The sequence below is a fragment of the Cyprinodon variegatus genome, unplaced genomic scaffold (genome assembly GCF_000732505.1).
Source record: "Cyprinodon variegatus isolate N-32 unplaced genomic scaffold, C_variegatus-1.0 Scaffold749, whole genome shotgun sequence".
NCBI lineage: Eukaryota > Metazoa > Chordata > Actinopteri > Cyprinodontiformes > Cyprinodontidae > Cyprinodon > Cyprinodon variegatus.
Genome location: NW_015151202.1, coordinates 56288 through 72654, shown reverse-complemented (window position 1 = coordinate 72654; position 16367 = coordinate 56288). Strand labels below are relative to the sequence as shown.

Here is a 16367-nt window from a genome sequence, read left to right as displayed (position 1 = left end):
ATTTCACAGGCTCCAAATAGGGAGAGAATTCAATCAAACCCACCCTCTGCCTCTCTCTCTGCTCACAGAGCATCATCTACTACCTGGTCCACTCCCCCAAGCTGTGCACATGGCTCAAAGACGCCAGCATCCAGGAGGCGCTGCAGTCCTACACCAAGTGGCATCACATTGAACGGGATCCGCAGGTCTTCAGTGTGAAGATCGACGAGGACTACGTCCACTGCCTTCAAGGGGTGACAAGGGCCAGCTTCTGCAACGTCTACCTGGAGTGGATCCAGCACTGTGCTGGAAAGTTGGAGACGGTACCAACTGTTAAATACGTCTCACACATCAACACATGTCCTCACAGAGATTCACACCTCGTTATGTTTCTGTTTGTACCAAATGTCCAGCCGGTGGACAGCGACGAAGACTCTCCTCTGGTTACCTTGTGTTACGCTCTTTCTGTCTTGGGGAGGAGATCCCTTGGCACAGCATCCCACAACATGTCCAACAGGTAGAGGACTGCAACACAAACATGTGTAAAGATTATACATTTTCACAGGACTTTGTGTAAATGAATGGAAGGAAAAAATCTGGATGAAAAAGATGGCGGCTTTACAACAGCAAGAAACTTCAAGAAACACTTTGCTGTTCTCTTTGCTGTTTATTTCAATTTTGTTACTTAATGCAAAACTATATTTAACCTTTCAGAGACAAGAACTTTTTTTCAAATATTCTAAAACTTAAGCAATGTTCAATAAGGTCAGTTGAAATTTGTGTTTTGAGATGGATCTTCACAGGGAATATTTATTCCTCCTGAACAGAGCTGCTTCCATCCAATATTAATATCTGTATTGGTCATGATAACCAAGAAAAGTTTAGATTGGGTAAAACTGGGTCTGATCCATCAGGGCAGATCTATTCAGTCTATTTCTATGCAAAAAAAAAATTCTGCTTGAAACCCTTTATAGGCATCTTCTAACAAGATTTTTATTGCTTTATTTTCAGACTTTATACTTAAATACTTATATCTTTCTTATACTTGCCTTGGAAAAAGTTTCCTTTTTCCATAAACATTTTTATTCATATGCACACTTGCTTGTAGAGAGGTTATTGAAAACCTCCTTAAAAAAAAACAAAAAAATATAATGATAAGATTAAAGCAAACAAAGCTCTAGTATTGGAAAAGGATTGGGAGCTGCAAATATCCAAATGTAAGTATCTTAAAAAAAAGGTGCATCCCTAGCCTGAACAAACTCCCAAAAGTTCAAATTTTAGGTCAGTGGTTCTAAACGTTGACATTACAATGAATCATTATTCACATTATGAATGTGATACCTGACGCTGAGGTGGAATCTGACCAGAAGGTATTAAAAGTAAATTGAGTAGAAAAAAAAAGAAAAAATTAAAAATCCATAAACAAGCATGAAAAATTTGCTGTCATAATTTCACAGGACCGATATAGAGGAAGACAATTAGTATGAATCACTATTGAGTTTATATGTATTTTCAAATAGAGGATAAATAAAAAAAGCTAACTTGGTTAATATTTACATTCCTATTTTTCTATCACTGAGGTATCACCTTACTACTAGATTTTTTTTAAATTAATAGAATATTAAATACCTACCAACTGTAGGTCTGGACTTGATTAGTCACTATCTTATAGCTCTATAAACAGTTCACACTGTATCTAGAAATAAAGATGCAATAACTCTCTGCCAATCAGTGGGTGACTCTAGGATATTATTTTCTTGTCTTTTTGGAAAGTACGTAGATAAGAACCAACCAAGTAAATCTTTGTGACATCTTAAAAATCTCTCCATATCTGATGGAGCCATGTAGAAATGGATTGTGTAAATGTTCTTTTAATCCTGACCTGCAGCTAAAAACAAGGGCCAGAAGAGGGCGCCAAATCCTAAAGAAAATGTAACATTAAACAGATTTCTTTTTTTTTTTGCAGTAAAGCTACTTATTTTTCATACACTTTATTACCAAAAACTCTCATAATATTAAAACTACTAATTTTTTCCCCCCTGTGTTGTTCTTGCTGAAGCCTGGAGTCCTTCCTGTATGGTTTCAACACCTTGTTTAAAGGGGACTTCCGTATTGCAGCCAAAGATGAATGGGTTTTCACTGACCTGGACCTGCTTCAGAAGGTGGTGGCTCCAGCTGTCAGAATGAGCCTCAAGCTGCATCAGGTAAAGTTTACATAACTAGCTTCCTTATAATGATCTATATTATCACTGTCATTCATAGATATGGATTGGAGATCCTCAAGGTTGTGGTTTCCTACAAGTAACAAGTGCACATCTGGCTGAAAGTGTTATTAAAATGCTTCAATAAATGTTTTTTTTAATTATTTTACTAATTGGAATTCAAAAGTAGAAAAAGCTTTAATTTATTGTATTAATTGGAAAATTATGTTTATGTAATTTAAATTTCTGGATGTAATTTTAAGATGGGTTTTCTGCCCCTACCAGCACACATATATATACATACACACATTTATATAAATTTTGTTTCTTAACATGCGGTAAATAAAACTAATAAAAGTTTCCAGTAGTTCAGTACGCCTCTCCTGTCCTTCAGGATCACTTCACGTGCCTAGAGGAGACGGAGGAGGCGTCCATCCTCTACGAAGCCATCACCAACTACCGCAGCAGCCTGGTGATCTGTCATGAGAGCGACCCAGCCTGGCGTAAGGCGGTGCTATCCAGCCGCGACACACTGCTCACCCTGAGGCACATGATCGACGACGGCACGGATGAGTACAAGATCATCATGCTGTACAAACGCCACCTCAGCTTCAAGGTCATCAAGGTAACAGAGATAAGCATCGGCTGCAGCTTCCAGTGTTGGATAATCACAGCATGCTAGAAAGTGGCAGATATCTGGACCATCCTGGAAACTGTTTATCACATAAGTTTGACCCCAGCTGTTTGGAAAAACTGAACAGTTCCATAGATACATTTCAAACATAATCAGTAGTTTGCTAAAATCAAATGTTTGAAACATGGATTTTATGTGGTTCTATTAGGTAAGATTAATATTTGATCTGGTGGCTAACATTCAAAATGCTTTTTTGTGCACCCTACTATGAGACATGTTGATGCTTGTCATCGGAAAAGACATGGAAGCTGGTTAGAGTGGATGGGAGGTTTGATGGAGCTAAATACAGAACAAGAAACACAGTTGGCTGTAAGGAACCATTTAGCAGCACAGCCACAAGCATTCAGTCAGAGCTGAAATGGATGGCTTAGATCAAAGCTTATTTATGTATCATAGTGGCCTAAAACCTACTTCTGATTCTCAGTCCTGGATTATTATTTTGCAAATGGATATTCGATATTTTATTAAATAAAAGAAAAAGAAGAAGGAAAAAAAAAAAAAACGAGATTTCTAGTTATTAAACCAAAGTGTTTTTAAGTCTGATTAAACCCCCAACTGATCGATGTAGTCTTAAAGGTCTGAAACTGTCCTGTAATTTTTTTTACGTTAAAAGATGTTACAGTTTACTACAATTTCTCAAAAAAGTCTTGACAAGAGCACCCCCCCCCCCCCCCCCCAAAAAAAAAAAAAAAAAAAAAAAAAAGAAATAACTTTACTCTCTTTGGTAAATCAAATTATAACACAACACATTTTCTTCCATTGATCAATATACTCATTATCAAAGAGCAATCCTGAAGAATACTAAATAATAATAATATACTATATAAAATATTTGTAAAACATAATCTTATATATTAATATAAAACTTTATATTGATATTTCATTGCAAAATAAATAACTTTGCATGCATCTCATCCAGGTTGAGTTTAGTTTAAATAGTTATTCATCTGAATAAATATGTGTAATCTAACTGAAAGGTAGTTTTATAATTTTTTTTGGTCTTTGAAGGGGTTATGACATGTAAGACGTTATTGACTCGTCTTTCATGTGATTAAAGGAGATCTAAGCCGCCTCCTATTCATTCTGACAGCAGCTGAATTGTGGTCTGATCCAAGATGGCCGCCCTACAGGCATGTAGGCCGGCGTCCAATGAGGAGTCTCTAGTATAATGTCTATGGTCATGCCTGCTGCCAGCATGTTCTTGTGCTGAATTAAAATTAGCCCCGTTCTCTTTCATTTCCAACTTTGACTTCCCCCTCTGGCAGTTAGGAAAAATCCACAGAGAAGGCGCACCTTTTTTTAAGCTGCACGGTTCAAAGTGTGGGAAAAAAGTAGCGGCTTATAGTCAGGAAAATACAGTAATTAAAATTTTTTCTGAATCAAATTCCAGCAGAGAGCTGCATGAACAAAGGCTTTCCTCCTAAATGAAGTCAGAGAAAAAGTGGACAGAAAGAATCAGCATACTGTGTGAGCAAAAGTTGTAGAAGTCCACATTTATCAGGGTAATTGCAGAACAGATATAGGCTGGATGCAGGCCAAGTAATGCATTATTAATAACAGTTAACCAATAGGAATTCCTTTATGAAACCAAACCAGATCATTCCACCCATGAAAATAAATCACAGTGGAGTGTTTTGCAATTTCTAATGAACCTCAGAGAAGAAAAATAGACAGAGTAGCATGCTGATAACATTGTGATGAGGTAATCATCCACAAAACATCTCCATCGTTCTGTACAGTGGAGCTTCTAGACCAAATTTAGGGGGGGCAGGGCTGGGTCGGTGTTTTTTCATTAAGGAATAAAACAGGCCATTAGTTCATATTTTGATTTATTGAGTTTTACTGATACATACCGTTTCTTGCATATTACCGGTAGCAATAATTTTAGGCATCAGGGGGTTAAACCAATTAGATCTTTTTTTATTTTTCAAATTTTTGCTGGTGATTTCACCTCTAACATATATCCTTTTCATCCAAAACACAGCTTTGTGCACTTTTAACCGGAGTGTGTAAACAGCATAGCAGCAAAAACTTTATCTGTTGGTTCTAGAAGCTATTTTTCAGGTTTTTCTCTGAAGGAAAATCTTGAATATTCCTAAAACAAAGCAGAAAAACCAGATGTGACCTTTACTTACTGTTTTTTTTAATCTTCCATATTTTTCATTCTAAATGTATGTATCCACCTACATGCAAGCCTTTGGTAACTTTTAGTTTCTAATGTGTAAATAAAGTAAATACCGTAAATTCTCTAATATAGGCCCGGGCCTTTATTTCACTCAAGTGCATCGCGGTCCAGGCCTTTATTGGATAGAGGCCAGTATTAGAGACAGGCCTCTATTGCTATTTGAGCAAAACAGACTACCAGTGGAATGAATAAAAATGAGATTTTGTGTCTATTTGAACCTATAAAACACTAGGTTCATTTATTGAAAAAGTACAGTTACCATGTCTCGCTTGGTTTGAAGTAAAAAAAAAATATAAAAATCCTCCAATTCTGTTTAATTCTCCTCCTCAGTTTCCTCCTCCTCTTCATCTCTCCCTTTAATCTCCTCATCACTCGCGCTGCTCCTCCTGTTCTGCTGCGTGTCTGTTCTCTTCCTCGCGCAGACGGGCAGCAGCAGGGCTTGTCGTTCAGCTGCGCAGGGCTGTGGTACTTGTATGTTACTACCACAAGTATAATGTTGAGGTATGCCCAGAAAAAACGTTTATAGCCCCGGCCTGTATTAGAGACCGGCCATTATTTACCTCCTCTGACAGCGAGACCGGCCATTATTAGAGACCCGGCCGCAGCCGCTATTGGAATACAGGCCAATATTAGAGAATTTACGGTATATTAGCTATTTCAGTCTTTGGCTGTGCAGAGGTGGAAGAGGAAAACTCTCCAATAGAGCTGCATTTGTTAATGTATGGTCAGCTTTAAAATTGTAAAAGAAATACATGATATATATATATATATATATATATATATATATATATATTTATTTTAATCTGTTTACATCTGTCTAATAAACCTCATCCAAATACAAGAATTGTTTTTGTGGCTGTAACAAAAAACAGTATTATTAATACTTTTTGGGAGGTTTTAAATGAATATAGTTTAAGCAGATATAGCCTGTCAAAAAAATGTGTCTTGATCCCTCCAAAACAAAAAAATAATAGAAATTTGTCTTGTACTGAACTTTTTAAGTATTCCCTAGTGCTCTTCGTCCCTCCTGAATGCTTTCGTCTATTCCCTGCAGATCAATAAGGAGTGTGTGCGAGGTTTGTGGGCGGGTCAGCAGCAGGAGCTGGTGTTTCTACGGAACCGCAACCCGGAGCGTGGCAGCATCCAGAACTCAAAACAAGCACTGAGGAACATGGTCAACTCATCTTGTGACCAACCTCTAGGCTACCCCATGTAGGTGTGATTCTCAGCTTACAGCTGCAGCGAGGCCGACTTAAACCTGTTGTATGTTTTAAGACATTTGCATCTTTTTTTTTTTTTTTAGGTATGTGTCGCCACTAACGACGTCATTTGCAGGAACGCATCGTACACTCCGCAGCATTGGAGGCGGGGCTTTAAGCTTGGATGCCATTCGTTCCTGGCTGTGCTCTAAGTGGCTACGGTCAGTGTTTGTTTCCTCCCACTAGCAAGTTAAAAGCATGAGCCTGTTCCTCAGTCTTTTTTATTATTATTATGGGGGATCTCTTCATTTATCATTCTTTATGTGCGTAAAATAAACAGAGATTAAGCTTTTTTAGTTTGGACACAAGCTCAATTTCTGAGATTCCTTGAATGAGATGCTGTGCATAAAAAACTAGTCTCTTCATCATGAAAAGAGCCTCCAGAAACAACATGACTAACAAGCTTACCTGAATTCAGCTAAATTATGATTTTAGGATAACAATATTAACACCACTACAGATGCTGTTTAACTGCACCATCAAGCAAACCCTTACAGCTAATGCAGGAAAATGTTGCTAATTGCAATAGATGCATTTGGTTTTAATTCATTTAGATGATATTTGGTTTTTGGATGCAGTTCCTTGTTTTTGGTTTTGCATTATCTAAGCATAGTGAGAAATAGTCAGGCTCTCTATCAAGCATGGCCTGGGTTCTACAGTAGAACCCTTGAGCAAGGCTGGACTGCTACTCTGGAGTGTGGAGAGACAGAGGACGGGGGTATGTCTGCTTATCTCCTTTGAGCCCAACCGTCTCGCATTGGAGTTTACCCTGGTGGATTAGAGGGTCACATCTCTTCGTCTTCGGCACGGTGTAGGTGTCTGACTGTTGTTTCGCCCTATGGGCTGAACAGCGGTACAGAGTACCAGGCTTTCTTGGTGTCTTTGGGGAGGGGGTGTTGGATGATGCCCCTCGCAGGGATTTCATCTATCTGCTGGGGTACTTTAATGCCCATGTGAGGAATTACAGTGACACGTGGAGGGGTGTGATTGGAAGGAAAGGATCTGAACTATGTTTCATTTCTGGACTTCAGTGCAAGTCACGGATTATCCATAATGACCACCGTGTTCAAGCATAAGGATAACTTGTAGTCATATGTTCTGATCTTCGGTCGCATGTGTTGGACACTCAAATGAAGAGAGGGGTAGGCTGTCCACTGATGACCACCTGGTGGTGAGCTGGATATGCTGGAAGAGGAGGAGGCTGGACAGACTTGGCAGTCCCAAAGGAGTAGTGAGGGTCTTTTAGGAACTTCTGGTTGAGCCCTCGGTCAGGGACGTGTTCTACTCCCACTTCCGGGAGAGTTTGTCCCAGATTTTGGGGGCGTCTGAGTGGACCATGTTCTCTGCCTCCATTGTCGATGCAGTCGCTAATAGCTGTGGCCGTAAGGTCTGCGGTTCCTGTTGTGGTGGCAATCATATAACTGGGTGGTGGACGCTGGCAGTAAGGGAAGCTGTCAAGCTAAAGAAGGAGTCATCAAACCTTGTTGGCTTGTGGGGCTCCTGAAGCAGCAAGCACCTCTCATGGGGCCAAGCATGCCACTGCCCGGGTGGTTGCAGATGCAAAAACTCAGGCTTTGGAGGAGTTTGAACAAACTGGCCATAGAAAACGACAGTTGGCATTAAAACAATACTGGCAAACCGTCCGGTGCCACCGGAGGGCGAAGCAATGTTTCGCTAACACTGTTTTCAGTGGGAGGGGAGAGCTGGTGGTCTGGGACAGTGCCCCTGGATTGGCAGACCGGGGTAGAGTGTTCCACTGCCTAGGAAGGGGGACCAGAGTGTATTTTCCAACTATAGGGAGACCACACTTCTTACCCTCCCTGGGAAGGCCTATCCCAGGGTCCTGGAGAAGTAGTCTGACGGATTGTTGATTGTTGGCTTCAGGAGGAGTGGTGTGGTTTTCCTCCTGGCCGTGGACCAGCTCTACAACCTCTGGAAGGGGCTTTGGAGTTTGCCTAACTGGTCCATGTGTTTTGTGGACCTGGAGAAGTCATTCAGTCATGTACCCCTTGGTGTCCTGGGGGCGGCCCTCCAGGAGTATTGAGTCGGTGGTCTTTTAATAGGTACTATCCAGACGAGCGGAGCAGGAGTTTGCTCCACATTGTCGGCATCAAGTTAGACTTGTTTCTGGTGCATACTGGTCTCTGCAAGCCCTCCACTGCCCTCTATCACCAATCCTGTTCATAACCTTTAGAGGAAAAGTTTCAATCAAGTGCAAGTGTTTTGAATATGCTTGGTAATAGCAATGTTTAGAGGATCTGGCAGAGCTAAACAAAAAATAAAATAGAGTGGTCTTAATCCAATGTGAAATGTCCTTAGATTCTTGTAGTAGTCTTTTGTTTTATGTCACTTAACATACTACTAAATATAAAGTTGTTTAGTTGTCAGATGAGGCAACCAAATCTTCACCTCCCCATATGTCTGAATCTAATTTTCAGACTCATAGATTATATAATATTTTTTCCAGGAAATCGTCAAAAGTCCAGATAATTGTTACATGTTTTGAGCCATTTCCGAAGGCTTGGCTCCTTAAAACTGGAGGCAGAGTGTAACACGCATTATGCTAACTTCATAAAGCTCTCATTCAGCTGGTTGTGTTTTAGGATGAATTTCTCTGGAAAAAGGCTTCACTGTAATTGTAATGCTCTGGCTCCCTGCAGGCTGAGTGAGTGCTTCAGTGAGGATTTACAGATATTGACTCACAGCACTGGAGAGAGACTCGAGCAAGTTAATGTAGTTTTAAATGTACATACGGGGACAGTGGGGGTGTAGAGATGATTGGATTACAGAGAAGACGGGAAAGCCAAAATGGACTCTCTGCTGTTGCACACGTTTTGCTTTTTATTTCTGTTTTCTTGGCTTTGATAAATCCTATAGCAACTACTACATTATGGATTACTTAAAGATGTACATGTGTTTGAAATTGCACAACATTTTGTGTCATTTTTTTGTTTTATTATTGAAATGATTGGAGTGTTAACCTGCTGAGTCAGCAATCATCTGAAAGGTTTTTTTTTTTATTTTTACTGAGTATTAAAATATTTTTTGTCTCACTGTTGAATATACATTCTCATTAATAGTTATGTAATCTCCCTTTTAGTCAGAGGGAATGTGCTGAGCCACCTGGGATAGTGGGAGCTTACTGAATTTTTTAAGGCCTCCTGCTTCTGTGGCACATGAATAAATAAATCTGAGCTCTTTGTGTATTTTTTTTAATATCCTGCAGAGTGCGTAAGGACAACCTGACCAGCTGCAATAGCGGTGTGAACATGGAGGATGTGGACTGCGGCGCTGGCGGCTCATCGTCGCTGAGCCACAACCGGCCATCCTCCGTCACGTCCAACAGCCTGAGTCTCTACCAGCACAGAGCACGGACGACACACAGCCGCAGACATCACAACGCAGGTACTCTAACACACACTGTCTCTTTGCAAGTTTTGACAAACTCCTTTCAGGCTACCTGAGTAAAATCACTAATTCATTAGCAGGATTCTTTTTTATGTTGGGGTTTTAAAGAAATATTAACAGTTATTACATCTGGTTTAGCTTTCAACTCTTCAGTAGCCTTTAGATGTTTGGTATCAAACAAAGTTAAGCTAAAATTATGGTTTAATTTGTCAGCAACTATATAAATCAACCAGGCCGTATGTGAAAAAAATGACTATCCTCTTTTTTTATTATTATGTAACTGATGCAGTTACAGTTAAAGACACGGAAGCCATACTACATCTTATAATCTTTATAGGTTTTGCTTTCAATGTTTGCATACATGCATTTTTATAATCCATGTGATAGTCCCTCTTTTGTTGTGGTTGGTATTTGGTGTTTTTTATTTTTTTTCCTTCTCATTTCTTGCAGATGTGGAAGCAGATTTACCCTTTTTTTTTAATTCCTGCTCCTTTTATGTCTCTGTGTTCATTATATGTTTGTTTCTTCTCAAAGCCACTTTTAATATAAATAAATTCATACAGAATCACCAGGTGGCATCTTAAGAAGAAAGCCATGATGGTCCACTCATGAAAGTGAATCTGTTGGGCTATTATCCATCAATTCTCAGTGCTATATTGGCCAACAGGACACAAAAATGTAAAAAAGAAAAAAAAAAGGCATACTACAAGCACCAGCTTGAGCCTAATGTCCTTTATGTGAACAAACATGGAAGTAATTTATTTTATTTATGGGAAGTGACATGGGACTGGCTCAGAAATAAGAAGTTGGGATGGAACTGCTTCTCTTTTAGCCGATAAATTAGACATCTCAGTTTACAAGAAAGTGAAATATATTTAAAGAGCTTTCTTCTGACATATTGATGTTCAACCCATTGATGTTCCTGTAGGACTCAATGATGTGTTTCATATGGGCCTGGTTGTCTGCCTTTTCCTTCTGTAGAATAATGTATAGATATGCTTTTTAATACATATTTGCTCCTGATTGGTGATTTGGGTGAAATCAAAATTACAAATCCTGTTTCCTTCTTCTAATTATACAAAAACCCTTTTAAGCTCATGTTTGATTCATTTCTCTTGGTGTCAAATATTTGTTCTTTGGTTTAAAACATTCCAAACTAAACCATTATTCAGTCCAGCTAGAGTGTTGAAATGAAAATCTCTCTCAGAAGCAGCTTTGGTGGATTCTTGTCTGAATTCTTCAAAAGACTTGATTTATATCCCTCCGTGCTTCTGTGTTTCCTCAGGAAGAAGAGAGTACCGCAGTCGATCTGTGCAGCCTCAGAGTCAACGTCCTCCTGTAAGCAGCCAGTCAGGTCCCATCCTGGACTCTGGCTCCGCCCATGGGCTAGTCCAGCGTTTGTCCAACAGTCAGCTGTCTTTTAACACTTCCATAGCCTCAATATTCTCTCAGGTTATACACATTTTTCCTTTACATCTACAAGCGCTTTCCTAAGGTCTGACAGGAAGGAATAAAGAAGAGCTTTTTGTGTCCTCAGGTCCCTCGTCTGTCAGGAGCAGGAGGGATCAGCTCACAGCTCCAGGCGGCGCAGCATCAGCAGCGCTCCAGTCAGGTGGAAACTTTGCCTGCCTCTCACAATCACTCTCTACAAACTTGAAAGCAGGGCTTCACGCTTTGTTCCTGTTTCATGTCTCTCCACAGGTCTCCTCATCTTCATCTACACTCAGCCTTTTGTTTGGGAAGCGCAGCTTCTCTAGCGGCCTGGTCATCTCCGGATTGTCTGCAGCCGAAGGGGGCAACACCACCGACACGCAGTCTTCTTCCAGCGTCAACATCGCTGTTGGGCCTTCGCATAGGTCCAGCAGCAGAGCCACACAGGTAAGAAGATATCAGGGAAAATAAGAACCTTTGGAAACTTTTCAAATACCTCCAAACCTATCACGCTTTGACTTGTTACAACCGTAAACTTTGAGGAATTTTACTGGGAGTCATTTATGATAGTCCTACATTTAATGGCTCCTGACCTGGAAGTGGAAAATAACTTTTCACTCTAATGGTCCTAAATAGAGTGAATTACATTCAGAAAGTCATTATCTTAGCAGACTACAGTAGCAGCCATTCAGAATGGCCCCTTCTCAGTCTAAAGCCCAGGGCCCAGTCTGGCAAATGGCAGAATGGCCCCTCCAACTTCCAGCCACTGGTCTTCTTCTTGGCGTGCATTATTTTTTAACTCTGACTCCACCCTTTCACTGAATTACAGGGTCTGACCAGGAGATGACGCTTCGCTTTAGATCTTAAAGTCCACAAATCATGATAGAAAAAATATTTCAGTACAAAGATTGATGTTTAAAAAGGAATTGTAGGGGATCAGCCAAGGGCCCATCAAGGAAAGTGGGGACATTTTTAATGGCTACTACTGTATGTAGATTATGAATGAAGCGGTTCTGTGAAGGCTTTAGTAAAACTAATATGGTGAACTAAAGGTAGCATGTGAAAGTAGGCGATTTAGTAAGACTGTGACCAAAAGTGGAAGTTTTGACTTAAAAGCAAAACAATGTGCATCCTATTACAGTAGTGCATCATTCCAGTGGTGGCAGCATCATGCTGTGGAGACCTACCTTTTTATCTGACACGGGGGATGCCCAGACAAAATTTGATAAAGCTAAATACAAGGGAACTCTTGAAAGAGAAAGGTAAAGGTTAAAAAATTGGTCCAGTCCCTGAAACCCCCAAAAAGTTTCACAGATATAAAATCTTCTTAGAAGCTCTTGATAATTTCAGAAGAGTCAAAGTAGAGGAGAAAGAAACACTACCTATGCATTCAAAAATCTCTGTGTTCTAGGCAAAAGCGGTTGACCACTTTAAAAATGTTATTAGCTGAAAGTCTTCCTCTTTTCCTCAGTGGACCTCAGAGCCTTATGAGAGTATAGACGCGTCCAATTCCAACGCTGCAGTGACTGTGAGAGAGGGCGCCCAGTCGAGCGATCAAGGCTTCAGCCAAGGATTGGACAAGACCCAGGAGGAATCTGCATCTGCCTCAACAGCTCCAGAGCCAACTGATCAAAAGACCATCAGAGAAGGACTTACAGAGGAACTATAGAGAAAGCAGAAAGGACTGTATGGAGAGGAAAACACAGAGAAAAGGAAGGTTGTACGCAAGAGAGAGAGAGGGAGCACCCATGCACAAACCTGCCTTCTCCCTTTATCCTCAGCATGTGGTCTCGTCTTGTTTGAATGTAAAGTCAGAAAAAAAGTGATCTTTGATTTGGTTGATGAAATAAATACATTTTTGAATGAAAAAGGGTCACTGTGATCATTTGAATATTTTATACTTTCACCAAGTTTCTACTTTTTGCATACTGATCATCAAGGCAGAAAAAAAAAACAAAGTTTCACATCACTTAATGGAGTATTTATGGTCTAAAGAGTTGGTTTAGAAGGATACAAAGGCTTCTGCACTGCAAGTTTTTTTTTTTCTAGGAAAATTCCTGTTGTTCTTTTAAGCATTTTGTATAATAGCCTGCTATGCAGCAGCATGCCATGTTCCAACATCCATTATCACTTCTAATCCTCCGGGACTTGTTGATGTAATGTAGTGTTTCTAATACAGCTTGATGGGAGGGAGGTCTGAAATGAAAAGCTTTCATATGGCTGAGGATTACACTTGACATTTTTCTCCTATATCAATTTTAATATTATAACAGATTTTACATAACTGCAATACGCAAACAGCGCCATAGATATTAAGGAGAAACGATTTTCAGAGAGCAATTCTATCCTCAGAGCTTTCTGCTGTTGTGCTGGAAGTAGTTCCTATGTTAGAGGTCTTTTGATATCAAAAGGAAAATTTTTTGCTTTCTTTCCTTGTTTTTTTTTAATCTTCATACATACTGTGCTTGGTACATTTCTTAAAATCCCAGGTGAATTTGTTAAAAGCTATTGAAAGAAGAAGAGGCCCACAGCATTACAGATTCTTCTTTATATAAAACAATAGGAAATAGGGAATTTTCCATAATTCGTCTTTTCACATCAGGCTGACCCAGAGTGTTGCCAAAACCTCTTTTGACCAAAACATGTTTATGCTTCTGAAGAAAGATCAGAAAAGGCATTCCTTCTTTCAAAGAGTTTGAAAATGCAATACAAGCACCAGAATAATCAAAGCGAACATGTTTTGCCGACGGGTTTCAACATTTTGAGTTAATTTAGGCATTAATAATCCTTTTCAGAGGAGTGATCATAGCGATCTGCATCAGCAGTGCCGTGTCTCTCTCCCTCCAGCTCCCAGATTAGCCTCTGATTGGTTGATGTGGCACGTAGAGCAGAAAAAGTTAAATTTTTCCAACTCCAGCAGCTTCTGCATGTGAAGTGTCAGGTGCTCATGAGACGCTGCTTCGGATGCATCAAGATGCGCCGCTCCTGCTGCTCAAGACATGCTGCAGGACCTTTTAAAGCGTGTCATCCATTGACTTTGCATGTAAAACAGCTGCTTTAATCACCTATGGTGTGAACGTAGCATTAGAGTCATAGCATCAATTTAATCTCTTTCGGTAAGTAGGTAGCATACCCCCCAGTTGCCAGAGCGACCAGTGCTAATGCTAACCTTGGTTTACTTCCAGTATCAACAATAAAAAACCAACACAACAACATTTGGCAAAAATCTATGAATAAAGTCTTTATTGTAAGTTGTTACATTTAGATTTCTCTCTAGCAGCACTATTCAAATTACAGATATTCAAGGGCAGTAACCATAAACTGTAGTTCTCTCTTAATGCAAGATGTCATCATGTAAACAAAGACAGACACAGAAGATAAGTAGAATAAAATGTACCACAACATGGGCAAGCTGCTAATGTGACGATAACTCATTTAAGGTCCAAGGACGACTTTTCGTGTCTTTTGAGATAAAATGTGACTGGTCCAGCACAAAAATAAAGACAGTGTACAGCATCGCGTTACAGTTTTCGTTGGAAATGATGTGATCATTTGCCGCCCTTATAAGGCATGTTTGCAAAATGTATATCACCGCTTTACAGAGGTTGGTTGTGGGATGGTTTAGAGAAATGGAAGGAAGTTGTGACAGTGACATAAAGGGGACATGAAACTGGATCATTTTTAGTGCAACAGAACGTGATTAAACATTCCAAGCATTTCTTTGACCTCTTTACACTAAATCCAAAGACACGTTATAAATATGGCACAAAATATCCACCAGAAGTCTGTTGTACTTTGGATAGAGACACCGACCACAAAATCTCAATTTGTTTCCCACCTTTTTTTTTGTATTCAAACTATATTTTCTACGTTTTTTGAAGAACATTTTTAATATTGCAAAAGTGCTCATTTAAAGTTGGGTCAAGCTAGCAGCTAGTTAGTTTAGCTCAATATTTTCTGTCAAAGGAAAAACTTTTTAACCATGAATAAAAACTTTTGTTGGATAGTGAGTTATTGCCCAAATTGAAAAGGACTAAAAGTTGGAACCTATAAATGCAGAGTTTAAAATTAGCTATGTAGCGTTGGGACTAGCAAACTGCTGCTAGCTTAACTTTTAAGGGAAGAAATCTAAATCGAATATTGATTTGCTTCCTTATCTCAATAACATTTCAACACCAGTCTCTCTTACAATAGCTTTAACAGTAAATGTCTTTATCTAGATGTCTACCCAAGACATGAGTGCAAATGATACCCAAACTGCACCATCATGCACAAATGGCCAATGCTAACCCAATTTAGAAGAACATCTAAATTCTGCAAACAGTGATTTTTACTGTGTCCACACATATTTTTATGTCTGTAAGATGGTGGTAAATGAGTGTTTCATGCTACAGTTTGAAACATTTCCTCCCAGTACATCTGAAAGTCATGATGAAAAGCAATCAAATTTCAGAGAAACAAACCCCAGACTAGTAAGAGCACAATGCTTTAAGATTTTATCACCATGACTCAAATCTTCGATGCATAGAGGCATTAAAACATTTTAAAATCTTACTTCTGAAAGATAAGCAAATTAATGTCCGTGTCTACCTCCTCCAGTTTTACCTTGTCAATATATACAGTTGTGTTCAAAATAATCGCAGGCCAACACTGCAAACAAGATCGATACTTATTTTTTGGTAGAGATTATATTTCTCTTCAAAATGCATGCTCCTGACTCTTTCAATTGAACCACTGTTTGGAAGGGCTAATATAAATGGGTTCTTCCAGAAATCGATTAAGATGTTTTACTAGAGAGGTGAGAATGTATATTTATCTGTTAAGATAATCTCAAACACTTTAGATGGAAATATACCTAAGAGATGTCTTAGAAAATTAAAATAATCTAGAGTTAATTTGGATTGAAGAACAGACAGAATGGCTGAATCTCCTTTGCCTGAACAAATCATTGGCTGAAATTGCCATTTTGGCTGTTCTTCAATCAATCTAGTTTATTTTGTTTTCTACCACATCTTTTGACTGTGCTATAAAACCCAAAAGATGTGATAGAAAATGAAAATAAACTTGCCAATATGGCAATTTTAGCCAATGTTCAGGAAAAGCAAATGGTAATACGCTTAGGAATGATGAAAGCCTTATGACAATGTGTTTGTCAGATGTCCACCTAACTTTGAAAAGCGAGCCACAGCGTAAAGAAGCTCATTATTGGG

At 39.3% G+C, this 16367-nt stretch overlaps 1 protein-coding gene across 1 annotated transcript in view; it reads left to right on the top strand.

Annotated features, from left to right (window-relative positions):
• pcnxl2 (pecanex-like 2 (Drosophila)) overlaps positions 1–12999 on the top strand; it is a 45144-nt gene extending 32145 nt beyond the window's left edge. Inside the window, exons 30-40 of the mRNA XM_015395610.1 lie at positions 69–302; positions 393–496; positions 2039–2183; positions 2575–2805; positions 6114–6271; positions 6363–6479; positions 9545–9723; positions 11012–11178; positions 11264–11338; positions 11428–11604; positions 12629–12999. Coding sequence (XP_015251096.1) covers positions 69–302; positions 393–496; positions 2039–2183; positions 2575–2805; positions 6114–6271; positions 6363–6479; positions 9545–9723; positions 11012–11178; positions 11264–11338; positions 11428–11604; positions 12629–12826 — 1785 coding nt within the window. The 3' untranslated portion in view covers positions 12827–12999. The remainder of the gene's footprint in view (positions 1–68; positions 303–392; positions 497–2038; positions 2184–2574; positions 2806–6113; positions 6272–6362; positions 6480–9544; positions 9724–11011; positions 11179–11263; positions 11339–11427; positions 11605–12628) is intronic.
• Positions 13000–16367: the final 3368 nt, after the last annotated feature.